The sequence below is a fragment of the Impatiens glandulifera genome, chromosome 2 (assembly GCF_907164915.1).
Source record: "Impatiens glandulifera chromosome 2, dImpGla2.1, whole genome shotgun sequence".
Taxonomy (NCBI): Eukaryota; Viridiplantae; Streptophyta; class Magnoliopsida; order Ericales; family Balsaminaceae; genus Impatiens; species Impatiens glandulifera.
The window spans coordinates 54,789,893-54,807,608 of record NC_061863.1 but is presented as its reverse complement, the minus strand read 5'-3'; the positions used below and the strand labels follow the sequence as shown (position 1 = coordinate 54,807,608).

At 26.4% G+C, this 17,716-nt stretch overlaps 1 protein-coding gene and 1 long non-coding RNA gene across 2 annotated transcripts; both read right to left on the bottom strand.

Annotated features, from left to right (window-relative positions):
- Positions 1 to 525: 525 nt before the first annotated feature.
- On the bottom strand, positions 526 to 1,153 carry LOC124928227. The gene is made up of 2 exons (XR_007098466.1): positions 890 to 1,153; positions 526 to 762 (listed from the first exon to the last, which is right to left on the bottom strand). It is a non-coding gene; the product is annotated as an uncharacterized LOC124928227 (long non-coding RNA).
- Positions 1,154 to 3,291: 2,138 nt separating this feature from the next.
- LOC124924969 (homeobox protein knotted-1-like 2) lies at positions 3,292 to 6,863 on the bottom strand. Its single transcript, XM_047464949.1, has 6 exons — positions 6,495 to 6,863; positions 6,079 to 6,207; positions 5,888 to 5,988; positions 5,279 to 5,337; positions 3,585 to 3,838; positions 3,292 to 3,501 (listed from the first exon to the last, which is right to left on the bottom strand). The coding sequence occupies exons 1-6, from the start codon at positions 6,861 to 6,863 to the stop codon at positions 3,292 to 3,294; spliced, it is 1,122 nt and encodes a 373-aa protein (XP_047320905.1).
- Between the last annotated feature and the right edge of the window lie 10,853 nt (positions 6,864 to 17,716).

Genomic DNA, 17,716 nt, shown 5'->3' with positions numbered 1-17,716 from the left:
GAAAGGATCTCAACTTACACAAAGGGCATTAACGCCCCTTTACTAGGTTGGAACTATTAGAAAAAAAACTTAAAATTTGTGAGTGAAAGTTGGAACAGAAAGGATCCCAACCTACACAAAGGGCATTAACGTCCCTTTACTAGGTTGGAGCTATTAAAAAAAAACTTAAAATTTGTGAGTGAAAGATAAATAAATTAGTAAGAAAACAAACATAAAACCATACCAAAGAAAATTGTTAATAGGTTGACAAGTTACTCTGGTCATTTTGAATGTTTATTAATCAATACCTGATTTTGATCCAAACCCAAAATTACATGACCCAAACCTTATTTTTTTCATGTTCGGTTGTCCGCCCTACTAATAATATGATGGGAGGGATAGCTCTAGTGATTGGCACCTCTTGAATTTAATGAATTATACTTGGTCCAATAACAAGGATGGTAGCTAGTACTACTACTAACGTCATATCTTCAATAGACAAAGTTTGAGAAATTGAAAACTGCGTAATACAACTCGGAAGCCAAATAATACAAGTTTAGAACAATAATTGATAAAATGTTACGCAGAGGCTATAATACAAAGAAGATGTGCATTTCAACAACTCTTCTGTCACATTTTCAAATAATACAAGTTTAGAACAATAATTGATAAAATGAAAATTAAGGAAAATGAAATCACTTCATAGACTTTTTTTTTTTATTTTGTAAAATTTGGTTTTCTGCTCCTTTATAATGACTGACTGATCCAATCTGCAAATTGAGACTGTAGAATATATTAAGATGTGAAAAAGAATACAATAAACATATCGCTGATTCCACAAAATAAAATTACAAGATCAATCAAGTTAAGAAAGAAACCCTAAATTGGTAAACAGTCTGATGATGAATACCTAATCAAGCAATGGTGCAGATTCCGGTGGAACCGTCTTCATTGGAGGTGGTGGCGGTGGTGGCGGTGGCGCCGGATTGGGTCTGAACGCCGGGCCAAGTCTTACATTGACAGTGTTGGCCGTCGGGGATCTTCTTATAGACGGAAGCCACGTGGAGTCCACATCCTGCCCAGCTGCTCTTACCGCACGTCGAACACTTCACCTCGTAGCACATCTTCTTCTTCTTCTCTCAATCTTCTTCTCTGTATTTATTTATTTATACAATTTTCATTCATTCTTTGACAATATTTTAGGTCAAATAATCCACCCGACGTTTTTGGATCAAATTATGCAGGCCGCTTGGGCCTTAGCCCTCGCATTCGTTTATCTATGGCTTATTTGAATTTTGAGTTAAAAAAAATGGTTAGAATAAAAAGGTGTAAATATTAAGTAATTATTATTTTTTTTTAAAATATGTTTTTAGTTAGTAATTTAAATAATGTGATTAATAAAATATATGAGGATATGTTTGATAACTACGAAATTGGAATTGAATTTAGTGGTGAAATTTTAATTCTTAAATTTTATTTTAAGATTAATAATTAGAATTTTAATTAAAATCAAACAAATATAATTTTTATAATTCTCAATTAAACTTTTATTTTTCTATGTTTTAAAAAAAATGTATTATTATTTATCATTTAAAACACGATTAAATAACAACTTGTTCAACTAATATTTTTTTTTTTTTTTTTTGTAATTTAGGAGGTTAAAATGAATTGATATTTTTTTTAGTTCAATAAGTTAACATTTTAAATCGATATATATTTTTAATTTAGTGAATTAACCTATCGGACAGATATTTTAATTTTTGAATTTATAAGTTAAAATTTTGAATCAATATTTTGTTTTTTGAATTTTAGAAATTAGCCTGCGTAAAACCCTCCTTTTTAAATTCATGAGTTAAAATTTTGAATCAGATTTTTTTAATAAAAAATCGAATTCTAAAAAAAAAAAATAATTGACACTATATTACAGATACAATATATTAAAATTGTTTTATTATATATATTAAATATAAGAATTGAATTTCAATAACAATTTGATGAAATTTTAACTTTAATTTAATTTCAATTCTGCTATTCCAAATCATAAATGGTTCAATGAAGGGATTTAGAATAACCAGCCATTGACTTGGATTGATGTAAAATAATTTTTGAAGATGTGAAAAATAAATATTTCCTTACAATTTCTAAAAATTGAAAATTCATTAATATATAATAAAATTTCATTTTTATTGCTTAAACATTATATTGCATGTATTTTTTTCATTTTTAATATAATAATAATATAAATTCATTTTATTTTGTTTCAAGACATTATCTTAGGTAAAATTATTTTAACAGCACATTTGATTATTTAAATAAGTCATGATCATCCTATCACATATTTTTTCATCAATTAAATTAATAAATTTATTAACTAAAATATTAAAATATAAACTAATTTTTTAAAATATATTTTTTTTATTAAATATTAATACATTTTTAGTCTTTTATTAATAACCCAGATTTTCATAACCCTATACTAAATAAAATTATTTAAATAACCTAATAAATTATTTAAATTACTAAAATCAAAGTAAAATATATAAGAAAAAACCACTTAAAAATGAAACAAGACAAAATAGAGGCAAACAAAATAATTTGGTACAATTTTATTCAAAATAATAATTTGTGGTATATATTATATTATTTTTTTTTATAACTTAATTATTTGTTTTTATTTTTTTATAATTTTACTATTGCTTAATTTTCCTTTTAGCTGTATCCGTCTTTATTTATTTATGTTAATAATTCATCACTTACAAGTCTATTCCTGTTTTCTTAATGAAATAAAATTTGACATAAAATACCATATATAGTCACAAATCAAATTAATCATTAAATTGTACAAATAAATCAACACAAATGACAACTTCATTGATGTGGCAACCACCCTTTGTTTACTGTTTAATTTGCTTCTTGTGTTTATGTAATTTTTTTTTTCAAAGACATAATTTGTACTATTATGAAATATATTGTCTATATAACAAACTAACCCAAACAAATGAAAATTTAAATGAAGGAACAAAGATATTGCAATAACCAACAGAAGAGAAAATATCCATTACATACAAATACTTAAACTTGTTGAATCTGGCAAAATCCACAATTCATTACATAAAACAAACTCAAGAACACAACTTTGAACATAAATATAATTAAATATTTACTTCAATTATATATTACTTGTATTTTTATGAATAGTGCAATAAAAAAACAATACATTACAAAGGTACATTATCTTAGCCATCCATGAACAACAAATTGGCTCCCCAAACCTAAAAAGCTTTATTACAAGGCACAAACTGGTCTTGTTATTCACGGGCCCAAACGATAACCCTCATCGGCCATGTAGTGATGATGGCCATCCATATAGAGGGTGGCGCTTTGCGGGTGGAGGCCATCCATGGCCATGAGATGCATGTCCTCAGCCGGTTTCCAATGTCTTTTCCTTTGGTTTATGAACCAATTGTTGATTTGTTTTTGATCCAAGCCAGTGTTTTCGGCTAATGCCACCTTTTCGCTTTCCTAAAATATATACAAAAACCTTAAAACAAATGTACAAATGTCACGGATTTTATTATATCATGAACCCTTGTGCATATACATACCGAAGGATATGGCCATCTATAATGCAAATCCCACCAGCTAAGAAGCTTTTGCCTGGCTTCTTTTGGCAACTTTCCTTTCTTCTTCTTCTTGGAGAGTTCTTGCTTGAGACTACCTAAGTAACCACTATACTTTCTTAGAAGGTGATTCTTAAGCTCTCTATCCTCTGCCCTCGGATCAATCTCCGGAAGCTCCGCCTCCCCTCCGCTGTTTCCTTGCTCGTCTTCCGATGAACCGGCACCTTCCCATTTCTCGTCTTAATTTCCCATTTACATACAAAAAAAAAAGATAAAAAAAAAACAAATCAGCATATATATTTATGGAAGAACAAATATTACAACTTGTTCCCGGGTTAATATTGGTATGAGAAGTGAATACCACAAACAAATTCAACAACAACAAAAAAAAGAAATGTGTTATCATACATATCCACCAAGTTAATTACTTTCAATAAATTTTATTGTGTTAGCACATTTTTAATCCTTTGTACACATTAAGTGAAAAATGCGTCACATTAGAGTTGCCAACTAGTGACACTTTGACAAGTTTATTGAAAATGTGATTAATGAAAATGTTTCATCCTTTCAAAAAACTCTTTTCTACCACCACATTGGTTTTCACTCTTAACTTATTCAAGTATGGTGAAACACATTCCTATCGAGGGTCCCTTTACAACTATATAAGAATCCAAATTTTGCTCTAAGGGACTAAATAATAATTCAACTCTATATCTTCATTGTTGGCTCTAAGGGAAGTAAGACCAATCGTGACGAACTGACTCCCTTCACACTGTCCATCTCCTTCAAAACAGACTTTTAGCCGCATCTAGATCTCTATTGTGGACTCAAAGGATACCAAGAATGAAGAATGTGACTATTTGACCTCTAGCTATCTTCTAGCTAACTTCACCCACTATGACTAAGCTATTTTCATCATTTCCAAATTGGATATATGATCCCTTGCAGTGTTTGGAATGGGATTTTTGTTCTTTGTGATGGATTCAAGAGTAACTCCATGTTTCGTGGCTCCTTTATAGGGTTGTCTTGCTAGGAACTTTCCATCTCTATTCAAAAGGACTATATATGTGCATGAGGGAGATGTGAGATTCTAGAATTGGCTCATTTGTTTTATTAGTCCTCTCAACCATATGATCACTTTGTTTATTTATTTTTTGTCCCAGTTATTGAGCTTATGCTTGACCCTAAAAACCCACATAACCAAACCGATTCAAACTCCTAAAACCGATATCAATTATAAGCACGGTTAATTATTTTTTTACAAACTAACATTAAGCAGTTCAATTTCAATTTAATTTTGATTTCACGTATCTGAATATAACCAAACTAACCAATAAAAGAAATTAAAGTCTATATTTTTATACTTAAGATGTGGTGGCCTTAAAGCTAATTAGATGACTACAAGTTTGAGATTAAAATCTCTAACATTTTTGTAATTTTAACAATATACAAGTATAGAAATGAAACAACTAAACAGAAAAATATGAATTTACGCGATTTAAGACAATTTTCTTTTATGAATCTAAAATTTGATTTAACAAAATAATTCAAACCATGCTCCTAAGTTTAATTAAACTTAAAATAACTAAATAAGAAGCTAATGTCAGTACTCCTACTATTTTTTATATATTTATTTTAAAAACTTTACTTCTACAAATTTTATAAGCAAATAATAAAACCTTTAATTGTAGGTCCAATTAATTTGTAAAAACTGATAAACCCTAAACCAAGAACACCACTATATTATAAGTTAATTAGCACTAAAAAATCATGTAATTAATATCTTAATTATTTGTTTTAAATCATACATAAATAATACATGAGAAATACTTATTGTATAAACAAATAAATGTCAGAAATTCAATAACTGTATAAATATATATATCAAATGATCAGTTGTTAAAGAATGTCAGTCTGGGTTCTTTTTCAAAATATTAATTTTTTTTGCTCAAAGAACTATGTATGGTATTCCTACATGCATTTAATTATATTATAAAGTATCTTTTTATATATATATATATATATATATATATATATATATATATATATATATATTGTCACTTCATATTATTAACACAAAAAATAAATAAAAAATAGAGCTAAAAATTGTATAATTTTGAACCTGAAAATGGGTCATGTCAATGGGTATGATGGAGAGTAAAGAATGGTGGAAATTATAGGTACCTGTTGCTGGTGCAGAGTTGAAGTTCCTTAGAGGAGGAGGAGGGCCATTATTACTATTATTATTATTATTATTATTATTATTATTATTATTATTATTGTTAAGCAAATTGAGTTGATTTTCTATTCTTCTCATGAACTCCATTGCCTCCTCCAATGGCCTCCTTAATTCTTCTCGATACTTCACCAGCATATCATAATAAGCCTCCTGCATGCCATAAACTATTATTAATTAATTAATTCACATCATTAACTCATTATTATTATTATTATTATTTCATTAATCAAATCACAGTACCATAAACTGATCAAGCTCTGGGAATTTGGGAGAATCTGATCTACACCCTATTGGAGCAGACTGCTGTCTAGTCTCAAACTCATGCCTCGCCGCCTCCAGCCTCGCCACCACTTCCGGCGGAGCCCCCACCTAGAAAACTCAAATTCATCACATTTCATGTGTGTTTCTTTGCACATAAATATATTACTACAAATGTCCATCTATTTATTTAAACAAAGCTCAATTAGCCACAGTTTTTCTAATAATAATGATAATTAAGAAGATGAGATTCATGCATCTATATATTTCAGATCTGGTTGTTTTTGAATCTTTTTTATGTTGTTGGCATCGGCTTCATGATATGGATGAAGTCCAGATCTGGTTACTTTAAAAGAAGAAGAAGAAGAATGATTGGAAGATATATATAATATTCTCACCCTTTGACAATCTATGTAAGCTTCCAAGAGATTGGCGTATTGAGGATGAGAAGTGATCTTGGCTTTAATAGCATCAATATTATTCTCAATTACAGGAATCGTTTCAACTGATCTTCCTATTCCTAACTGCTGTTGCTGCTGTTGAAGAATCGGAGAGTAGTGAAAATTCATCCTGTGTCCAGCTGACGTCGGCGACTGATGATCAGAACTGCCCCTTTCGGCCTTCACCACCGCGAGCTCCGGCGACGCATGATGATTATTAGAGATCATCAACTGATGATGATGATGGTCGGCCGTTTGGATTACAAAACTGTTCATGGGTAACCTTAATCCGCCGCCGTAAGGTTGATTATGCCCGTATTCCTCCATATTTTTTCTTCAGAGAAACCCCAGAAAGAAAAGATGAAAAACCCTAACTTGGCATGCGCACTAGATCATGAGTCATCAAATACCCATTAATTGTAGATCGATTGAATTTCTCAACAAGGGAATAAAAGAAAAAAAATGGGTGGTTTGAGTTTATTGCTGACTGGAAGGTTTTTTTTTTAGAGCGAGAGAGTTTGGCTGTTCATAGATTACTGATTAGAATAATAAATAATAATATCAAGAACATAAACACACAGAATCATCAACCAATAGGGTGAAAGGTTAGGGTTATTATGTCTCTTTTTTTCCAAATTGACTTTTCACTTTTATTTATTTCTTCTCTTAATGGAGAAGAAAATCTAGCTTAACACATTTGCCCTAAAGAACATAAATAAATAAATATGAATAATTATGTTATAAAGTATAGTTTAGAAAAAAAAAGATGAGAGTTAAAAACCCTAGAGAACTTTTCAATATATGTTGGTAAAAATAAGTTCTTATCAATATCTTCAATTAATTTTGAATTCAGAATCAATCCAAAAGAACAGATCTTAATGATAAGTGTATGTTTTTTAAATTATTGTCACTATAAGCAAACAAACTGCATGTTCCTAAATGAAAGCATCGTATAAGAGTTATGACCTAAAACAAATATATATGGTACTCGCTATGGGCACATTTGAACAAACTTCATTTGCCAAGGAAACAAAATAGTAGGAATTTATTACTAAAAAAGGACATTGCTATTTGCTATTGATCATGATGACCTTAGTAGTATATAGCATCCAAAACACATGAGTTTTCTCTCAATTACTTTAATATATATATATATTGAAATATGATAAAGAGTTCTTCAACAAGAGTACCATATATATCCTCTTAGTTGCATAATTAAATTAAATTTGGTATATAAAGTTAAAATACAATTAAATTAAATGAGAGATGAGAGATGAGAGATGAAAGATGTATTTATAATTGAAATGAAAAAAAGAAAAAAAGAAAAGGGTGTTATGGGTGAAAAGACATGAAAACAGTAATTAAGATGGTGGGATGTCAGTCTGTGTCATGTGTAGTAGGCAGTGGGCGCGCGGAAATACCGCGCGAGCTGTTTCCTCATAATACTGTAAATTGCTATCATTTCCCGGTCCCAGTTTTCTCATATGTCTTTTCCCCCATTCTAATTACCATCTTTTGTCGTCTTCATTTTCCAACACTTTTTCTTTTACCTTCATTACCAATTTCTACCTTCTTCTTTATCTATACATCCACATACCCCATGACTGCCTGCTTCTTAATTTAGTGGCTGCATCAGATTTGAGTTATTATACTGTAATAACCTGGTTATTGATTTTGAGGAGGTAAATATTTTGTCTTGGTAAAGAAACGGACATTAAACTGAAGTGTGTGAGATTGAAACAATATAGAGATAGTGCACAATGTTGAAATGTAATAAATCCGATACCTATTATTTTATTTTATTTTATTAGCAGTTTAACTCATGAGTTAACAAAATTCATGAGGCCATTTATCATTTATTTATTTATAATTTTAATTGCATCATATACAAAAGTTAATTAAATGTCATGAAATAATGTTTATATAAACATTTGTTCAACTCCAATACACTATTTAGACAATATCTTTGAGTGAAACTCAAACTCATAAAGATATTAGTTAATTATGTGTTCTACCACTAAGTTATGTGTTTATATATATATAATATCTGAAATCAGCCCAAAAATAAATAATAGATTATGATTTATTTATTTTTGAAAAAAGACATGGTATGTATACACATTCTTGTCATTTTATTTGTGTAATAATTTATTTTAAAAATATACATGCATACTTCATAATAATAGAGTCAGGGGAACTACGTTACCTAATATAATTAATCTTATAATAAAATTGAAAATAATCGGACAAAGTTTTGATTACTTCCCAAACATCGATTCAAAAATTCTCACACCTTAGAGATATTGTAACGTTAAGATCTTTAATTCTTTATATTTTTTAAAAAAATTGGACATTATAACTTGATAAAAAATGAAAAGAAAAAAATTGTTTAATATTAATATCATTTGAATTTTAACCCACTAAAATTAGTCTAAACGGTAAAAGTGAATCGGAAAAAAAAAATTAACTCATTTAATTTAGTTTCAATAAAAAGATAGTTTGAAAACTGTCAACAAAACCTTGAATACTTAAATGAAAATTTTGTCACGAACAATTATATTCCGTTGCTAAAAAGATGATTTCAAGTTACATAGTTAATTAACTCGTGTGATTATAAGTGAATGATTAGTCAAAAAAAAATCCAAAAGTTTGATGTGCAAAACATTCCTACCATCACTATCTAATTTCTGGTAACCATCTAATTAAATGTAACATTAGTACACGTTAATGGACTATGTGTAACATCATTTCATCTTTTATTTTAAAGTCCATGTGTAATTTCATAATAAAATTCTCCTTGTATTTCTTTTGAGTTATCAAGTCATCATTCATTTTGTGTCATTTATTATTGATTTATTAAAGACTCGTACAATTCTTTTTATTATTATTAAAGAAGGTCAATCATAAATTAAAAAATAGAATTCATTTAAACACAACCAAACCAAACAAAACATGACATTAGAAAATTGATAAAAAAAAAAAAAAAAAACATACAAAGAAGATAAAAACATGAGAAAAAAAAATAAAGACTATAGACAACAAAATTTTACAACAAAATTTTAACGTGCACGAAGGTCTTCAAAAAGAGCGATAATCTCCACAACCGACTTCATAAGATTTCTAGAACGAATTATCAGATGGTGTTATAATAATGACATTTTAAATTATACACATCGATCGAGTACAAATTTATAATTTACATTTCATCATAATGATGATCGGATCCCAAGCAACTTTAGAACGAGTTTTAGCACCAATGTCAAACTAAGATATAACGATAGGGGGACACCAATACCGAAACCTAGAAAATTGGCAAGTCTAGTTTTTCTCCTCAATGAAACAAAGTCCAAGAAAAATATGACAGATTTACCAAAATTCACCTGTATGTTGAAACATGCACCGAATAACTAAAGAATATCACAAAGGTGCTTAAAATTCATGTATATTACTTATTCACAATCCACCCTGTGAATAAGTAACGCATTTTATGAAAAAAAACATTTTTTTAGAGCTTCTATGACAACTAGCATGTATCCCGTGCATTTGCACGAGTAATAATATAAAAATCGTGAAAAAAATATTACGGTAAAAATTTTATGGGCGGGTCAACCCACAATCCGACCAAGTATCCATTTACTCTCACATATATCCAAATTAATCACAGCTCTCAACCCGGCAATCCGGACACTTTAAAAATTAAGCATCATTATATATATATATATATAGATTAGTTAGTTAAAAAGTTGAACTTATATTGTTAAAATGTCACGCGTTTATCAAATTTTTGGTGAATTTAAAATATAAAGTGTTATTAGCCTAATTGATTAAAAGGTCGTACTTGTTTTTGTTAGTTTGTAAGTTCGAACCATACCTATAGCATTTTTAATTTTATTTTTAATCGTTTTAAGTTTATTGGCGGGTTAACCCACAATCCGACCCAAGTATCCATTTACTCTCACATATATCCAAATTAACCACGGCTCTCGACCCGGCAATCCGGATACTTTAAATTAAGCATCATTATATATATAGATAACAAACCGGAAAGGAGACAACGAATCAACCTTATCTGATCCTTTGAGAGCTCTCAAAATAACCATGAGAACTCTCAATTAAAATAACTAAGAATTTGACCGTCGATACACAAAATCTTATCCAACCAAACCACTTTTCACTCATTCTCATTCTGCCCATGACGTTAAATAAAAATTCATACATAACACTATTATAAGTCCTTTCTATATCTAACTTAACAAAAACACGTTTATTTCCTCTCGAATTAACTTCAATATATTCTTTGACAATTAATATATACCGAAAGTGCTCAACGTTACGAGTTAATATATTCATTGACAATTAATACCATATCAAAGATCTGACGTCCCTTAAAAGAATATTATTTGATTCCCAGATATAATCGTTTTTAGCACCAAGGAAATTTATTAATGAAACATTTGACATGATCCTAAAAAAAAAAAAAAAAAATATATTGTTAGGCATGAAATACTTCATATCAATATGAAAAAAGTACTCATACAATAAAGATCAAATTATTATTATTTTTTTATTTTGGAAATCTCAATTATAATAGTTATAAAAGATTCCTATCATATCATCGTCTTTATTCTCAACGTACATTCATCCGGGTTGTACTATAGTAGGTCCCAATATTGATAATTATTAACCACTTAAGAAGAAAAATAATTAAGAATCACAACTTGATACAGAAAATTAATTAAATAATAATGAAACATTTAGAAGTACAAAATATCAAGAAATGCATAAATTTATTTGATACGTTTATCCCATCCGACCTATAGCTGTGATTATTATTAATTCATCAAAACTTTGTTAGAGCAAATTAGGCTTACAGATTATAAACAATTTTTTTTTATTATAAAAAAGTAATATTTTTGAAAGTTTTCACCCATGTAAAATAATTATTTAGTTAACTCTAATACAATACTCTTACCCTTTAAATTATCAGTTAGTGCATATAATTATTTACTATCAACCCGGCCACTTGAGATGATAATATAAGTTTTGGAATCAAATTATAACATAATAAGTCTTTTAACATGCTTTGGTTAATTTGTTTGTTTTTGTTTTTAGTCTAAATAATAAATTTATTTAAGTAAGAAATTAAAAATAAAAAAAAAAGTTTATGAATACATAATTCAAGAAAGTTTGAAATAAAATTAGAACATTAAAACTAGGGGTTGGAAGAATATTGGGGACTCCAAGACTAATTAGGCCGGACCTTTGGATTCCATTAATGGATTATTTAATAATAATAAAATTAGTCTAAATTTATGAAAAATAACTTTCTAGATGAAACGACACAAAATATATTAATATATAATAAAAAAAACACTTTTTTTTTTCTTTTTTTTTCTTTTTTTTTCTTTTTTTTTTTGTATAATTGATCATTTTTTATTTTCTTAACAATCACCTTATTTAAATTATATATATATATATATATATATATATATATATATATATATATATATATATATATATTAGAAGAATTAATTAATTTATAAATTTTAATTAATTTATAAATTAATTACAATGGATCTAATTCAAATAAACAAGTTACTTTATTTATTAAAACATTTTAAATAACTAAATACAAAATAATTTTTGATTTACTAATTAATATAAATAATTAACTTTTCATGAAGTAAGTTTATTTTCTCTTAAAATTCTATTTATTTTAGTAAAAGAAAAGGCCTACAGGCTACACCAAACAAATTCTCACTTGCTACTACAAGGATGAAAAGGACTTCCAAATCAAATGTTAAAAGATTTAGGAAATGTTTGGTATGTGGTTTTTAAACTTGAGATAAAGAAAGAAAATAAAATTATGTCCATTTTTGTTTATCATTTATTGACACAAGATTTTTAAAAAATGGGGTTATTTTTATTTAACTCTCATTTATCCTCAAAGTAAAGCATAAGATTATGAAAATTTTAAGTATTTTACTAAAACACTTAAATATTAATATTAAAAAAAATATTTAATAGTTTGATTGATTAGGTTTTATAAAGAAATGCATTAAAATAGATGAATTATATATTATAAATTATTCAAATAACCTAAACCATTTTCCTTTTGCATATTGATGGCTGGCAAAGATTCAGATCATTAATAGTTTTTCTCACCATAAACACTCGAATAATTATAACTTATTATAAGGTTCGTGTTAGTTAATGATATAATATGAAACCACTATGTGATAACCGAATTGAATTTTCTCGTTGGAGTGAGTTTTTCAAGTTTGATCGGTAGTTGATCGGAGATAGGGCAACGATGGTATTTGTGTTTACTCTCCGAACACTGTAAACAATTAAATATATAAAATCCAATATATTTATTTATTTATTATATTTTATCAGAGTGGTAAGTTTATTTCTCTATAATAATATATATTATCAATATATTATAATATATATTAAATTAAAAAAATATATAATTTTTTTTAAAAATTATGGTATAAATGGTGTCCCGCGGAGATTCTCGAAACCGAACAATGCTGGTAGTAAAAAAATCTCCGTAGTAAAATGGGACGGGGATGATAAATACATTCCCCTCGCTGTTAGGTATATATCCGAAAATAAATTCGGGTAAAAATTAAAAATAAAAATAAACATAGATATTTCAATCTTGACCCCTTAAATTATTAAGTGATAATATCTCTTCTGGTTTTGTTTTTTGTGTTCATATTATTAAGTTACTAGAGTACTATAAGTTCATGTAAATTGCTAATAATTTTGAATATGTCCTGAATGAGTTTTGTTTTTTTTTAATGTAATTACAAATGAAACCCTTTAATTAACAATACAAATTGTAACAATATTTCAAAAGAATATAAATAAGTATTATTTTTTCAAAAGAAAACAAAATGAAAACTATTGAATTAGCATTTTAAGTTCATGTTGACCTGACCTCAAGTTAGTCACTTAGCTGATCTTTAAATTTTAAATGAATATTAACCCGATATAATAAACAAAAGTATTTGTTAAATTTTAATAAAATAAAATTGATAATAATTAATACTTGAAAAAAATTAAATTGGAAAATCAAAATAAATCACGTGAAAACAAGTAATTTAATTAGTAATTATAATTTGGACAAATATAATATACTTAATCGATCTAATTTATCATTAAATTGACCCGTAGGCAATTGTTCATTGTATTTTACAAGTATGATTATAATATATTTAATTTATTTTAGCATATAATAATAAAAAGTATTTTTATATTATTGTGGTTAATTATGGACGGACGACAGAAGAACTGGCAGAATATAAATTTACTGTGTAAGCACATGAGGTGGGGTCCCAATAGTAATTGGAACTTGTTTCATTTTTAATTAAGTTATTTATATATTTTTCAAAATAATATTTTAATTAAGTATAAATCACTTAATTATCAAATTATTTAAATAGTTAATAAACAAAATAAATTATTAACGTTTAAATATTACATACAAGAAATATTTAATAATTTAACTTAAATAAATTTTAAAGAATTCATTTTTCAATCAAATAATTTGTTTTAAAATTTAATATTTATGAATAACCCCAAATCAAACCATTAATAAAAAGCCCTACCAAAATAATATCTGAGACAGAGATGAGACTGATTTGTAGGCCGTAGGCCCATTAAGAAAAAGGCCATACAAAAGTAAGACGGTGGGTGTCTATCAACTGATGTGATGATATAACTGGGCCCATCTATTTTCCTTCTTTATTTATTATAGCTTTTTGCTTGATTTTTTTTTAAATTAAACCATAATTAAATATTAACTCATCTAAATAATGCAAATGATAGATTTAGTTACAGATTATTGGTAAAAGTTGAATCTACAAGTTTAAAATTAAGGAAATTATATTATGAAATCTTCTAATTAATGTTCTTAATTTTGCTTTTTTGTTTTGCATTTGTAACCGGAGGTGGGTTAGATCTTATTGGGATGAACAATTCAAGGTGTGTAATGCCCTAATTTGGCAAGAAATCATAAAAGAATTATATATTTAGTAAAAAAATTGTCATCTATTTTTATTTTTATAAAGTAGTCACTTTTATCTACACTTTAAACCATACATTCCTTTGTATAATAATAAAAATAATAATAATATATTATAAAATTCAAAATAATAATAATATATAATAATATATATTAATTTACTATTATTTTTATCTATTTCTTCCTTTGTCATTTTTATTGTTTATCATGTAAAATACATTTATTTTATAAATTATTCTAAGATGTATATTAATTATTTTTTGTAAGTATATTTAAATTATCTGTGTGGTACTAAAATATAATTGATTAGTGTAAATATTATATATATATATATATATATATATATATATTAAGTTACATATTTTAATAGAAAGATTAATTGTTCATAAAATATTTGCAAATAAATATTGTGATGTTAATTGTGGATATCCTTATACAAAAAGTTAAAAGTTATTTATATAAAAAAAAAAATATCAATTCTGAAAGCACCCACAATATTCAAAACAAAAGTACACTAATAAAATTTGAACCACATTATGTTTTAACACTAATTATTTATGTTAATAGTTGTACAAAATTATTATATTTATTAATTACAACATAAAATAATCTAGTGAAATAAAAAAAAATAACTTTATTTTTTCGTACTACTATAATAGAATATAATGGTAAAACAAGTTTAAATAAAAATTGTGTATATATTTTCTAAATTCAATAGGTTAATATTTTATTTGATAAGAAAATAAAATGACTTAGGCCTGGTTCGATATATGTTTTTACAAAAAATCATACAAAATCAAATATCATTTCACCACTTTTTATTCATTACATCACTTAAATCATTAATCAAAATATTAAAATATCTTCTATTTTAAATTATTATTTTTTATTTTATTTATATATATCAATACCCTTTAATTCTTTTTACCAAAAATAATCATCGCCTCCTTAAAATCATCACAAATCATTATTTTTTTCTCCCTCTAGATTTTTAAAATAACCCGAACAAGCTCTTAAAATTTAAAACAAACAAAAATTAAGGCCTCGTTCTTATTCAGGTTTTTCAAATAACCCAACAAAATCAATTATCACATCACTCTCTCTCTCATCCATCAAATCAATCAATTTATTAACCAAAATACTAAAATACCCTTTATTTTAAATTATTATTATTTATTTTGTTTATATATATGAATACCCTTTATGTCTTTTTATCAAAAAAAAAAACATAATCATTTTTTTAAAATCATCACCCATAATCATTATTTTCTCCTTCTAAGTTATTTAAATAACCTGAAAGTCTGAAACGAACAAGGCCTTAGTAAATAATGTAAATCAATTGAAATAAAACCTCAAAAATAGAATATACAAAATAGATTAAAAGAAATAATTAAAAATTTTAAAAAAATTAATAAATTATATGAAATATAATTTCATATAATTCAATCACATTTTTCATGCTAATTAAATTACAAAACCATCCAACTTGATATTTGACAATTATAAAAAAATTGTAATAGTGATATGATTGTGACAAAAAAATGACTTGTATCAATAACACAGATTGTGTTACAAATAATATATTCATAATTAATAAACATAAAGATTACATTCATTCATTACAAAAGTGATCCAAATTAGTACAAACAATGTCTATCAACTTAGGGTAAAGTGTTGGAAAAAAGGTGCTCCAAATATTCACCTTGTCATTTCATCTATTTACATTATTTGTTTTTGTGATTTTTCTTTAATTAGATGGAATTGATGTGATGAATATTGAATAATATTCAAGACTTTTTTTTTTTTGTAATTCATGTTCAATAATAACCAAACTTTTATATATTTTGTCAAATATTACGATTTCATTAAATTCCTACAGCTTCTCAATATATGGACAAGATCTAATTAAGGAAATCTTGATTATATATATATATAAAAAAAAAATATTATAACAGCTTCTATTTAAGCCCACCAAAATCAAAAAGACCCACTTCATGAACAAAGAGATTAAGGTCCAACTATCCGATATCATAATGAAATTTTATTTGGCTATATTTTCTATAACAAAAAAGAACAAGAATTTGATCTATAAAAAATGTTAATGGAGCATTGAAAATTAAATAAGTAAATTAATGTTCTGATTGAAGGATAGTTAGAAAGTATTTGGATTAATTTGGAGTCCAATTTCTTAAATATTCTACTTTTGGATATAAACTTATAAATTAATAGTTAAATTTGTGATGCTTAAGTTGATTTATTTGAGATATGTTTCAAAATTTATGTTTCATTTCGTACCACCTTCATAAAAATATGTGGTTTTTTTTCTCTCTTTATTACTTTTGACTTATTCTTTAAAATAATTATTTTTTGTGAAAGTAGTACATAATGAAACCTAACCAAATATTTGAGTTGTAAATCTAATCTATATATATATAATGATGCTTAATTTTTAAAGTGTCCGGATTGCCGGATCGAGAGCTGTGGTTAATTTGGATACTTGGTCGGATTGTGGGTTGACCCGTTTTTAAATTTAAAACGGTTAAAAATAAAATTAAAAATGCTAGAGGTATGTTTCGAACTTGCAACCTAACAAAACAGGTACAACTCTTTAACCAACTAGGCTATAAAGACTTTATATTTTAAATTCAACACCAAATTTGATAAACGCGGGACGTTTTAATATTAATATAAGTTCAACTTTTTAACTAACTAATATATAATGATGTTGAGTAATGGATACTTGGGTCGGATTATGGGTTGATCCACCCATAAACTTAAAACGGTTAAAAATAAAATTAAAAATGTTATCCGTAATTTTTTTCACGATTTTTTATATTATTACTCGTGCAAATGCACGGGCTAAATGCTAGTATAATTGAACAGTTTTAGGCAAACTAATTAGTTGGAACATTATGGGTGAGATTTTTTTTTTTCAATCAAATATTATAATATAAAAATATAACTTATCATTACAAATTATTACAAAATTTGAAGGGACATGATTCAATACTGATGCCAAGTATTTTTGCCCCCACAATCGTGTTTAATTTATTGACTTTAGATGTTTTAACATTTTGAATGATTTATTTTTTTTTAGTATAATGATAAATTAAATAAATTAAAATAAATAAATAAATGATATTTT

What these genes read in the sequence shown, in the direction of transcription:
- LOC124924969 (XM_047464949.1), bottom strand. Translation starts at nt 6,863, where the DNA reads ATGGAGGAATACGGGCATAATCAACCTTACGGCGGCGGATTAAGGTTA. An exon ending in CAGAGCTTGATCAGTTTATG is followed by an intron (nt 5,989 to 6,078) that starts GTACTGTGATTT and finishes TATGGCATGCAG; the next exon opens with GAGGCTTATTATGATATGCT. An exon ending in ATAGATGGCCATATCCTTCG is followed by an intron (nt 3,502 to 3,584) that starts GTATGTATATGC and finishes TATATATTTTAG; the next exon opens with GAAAGCGAAAAGGTGGCATT.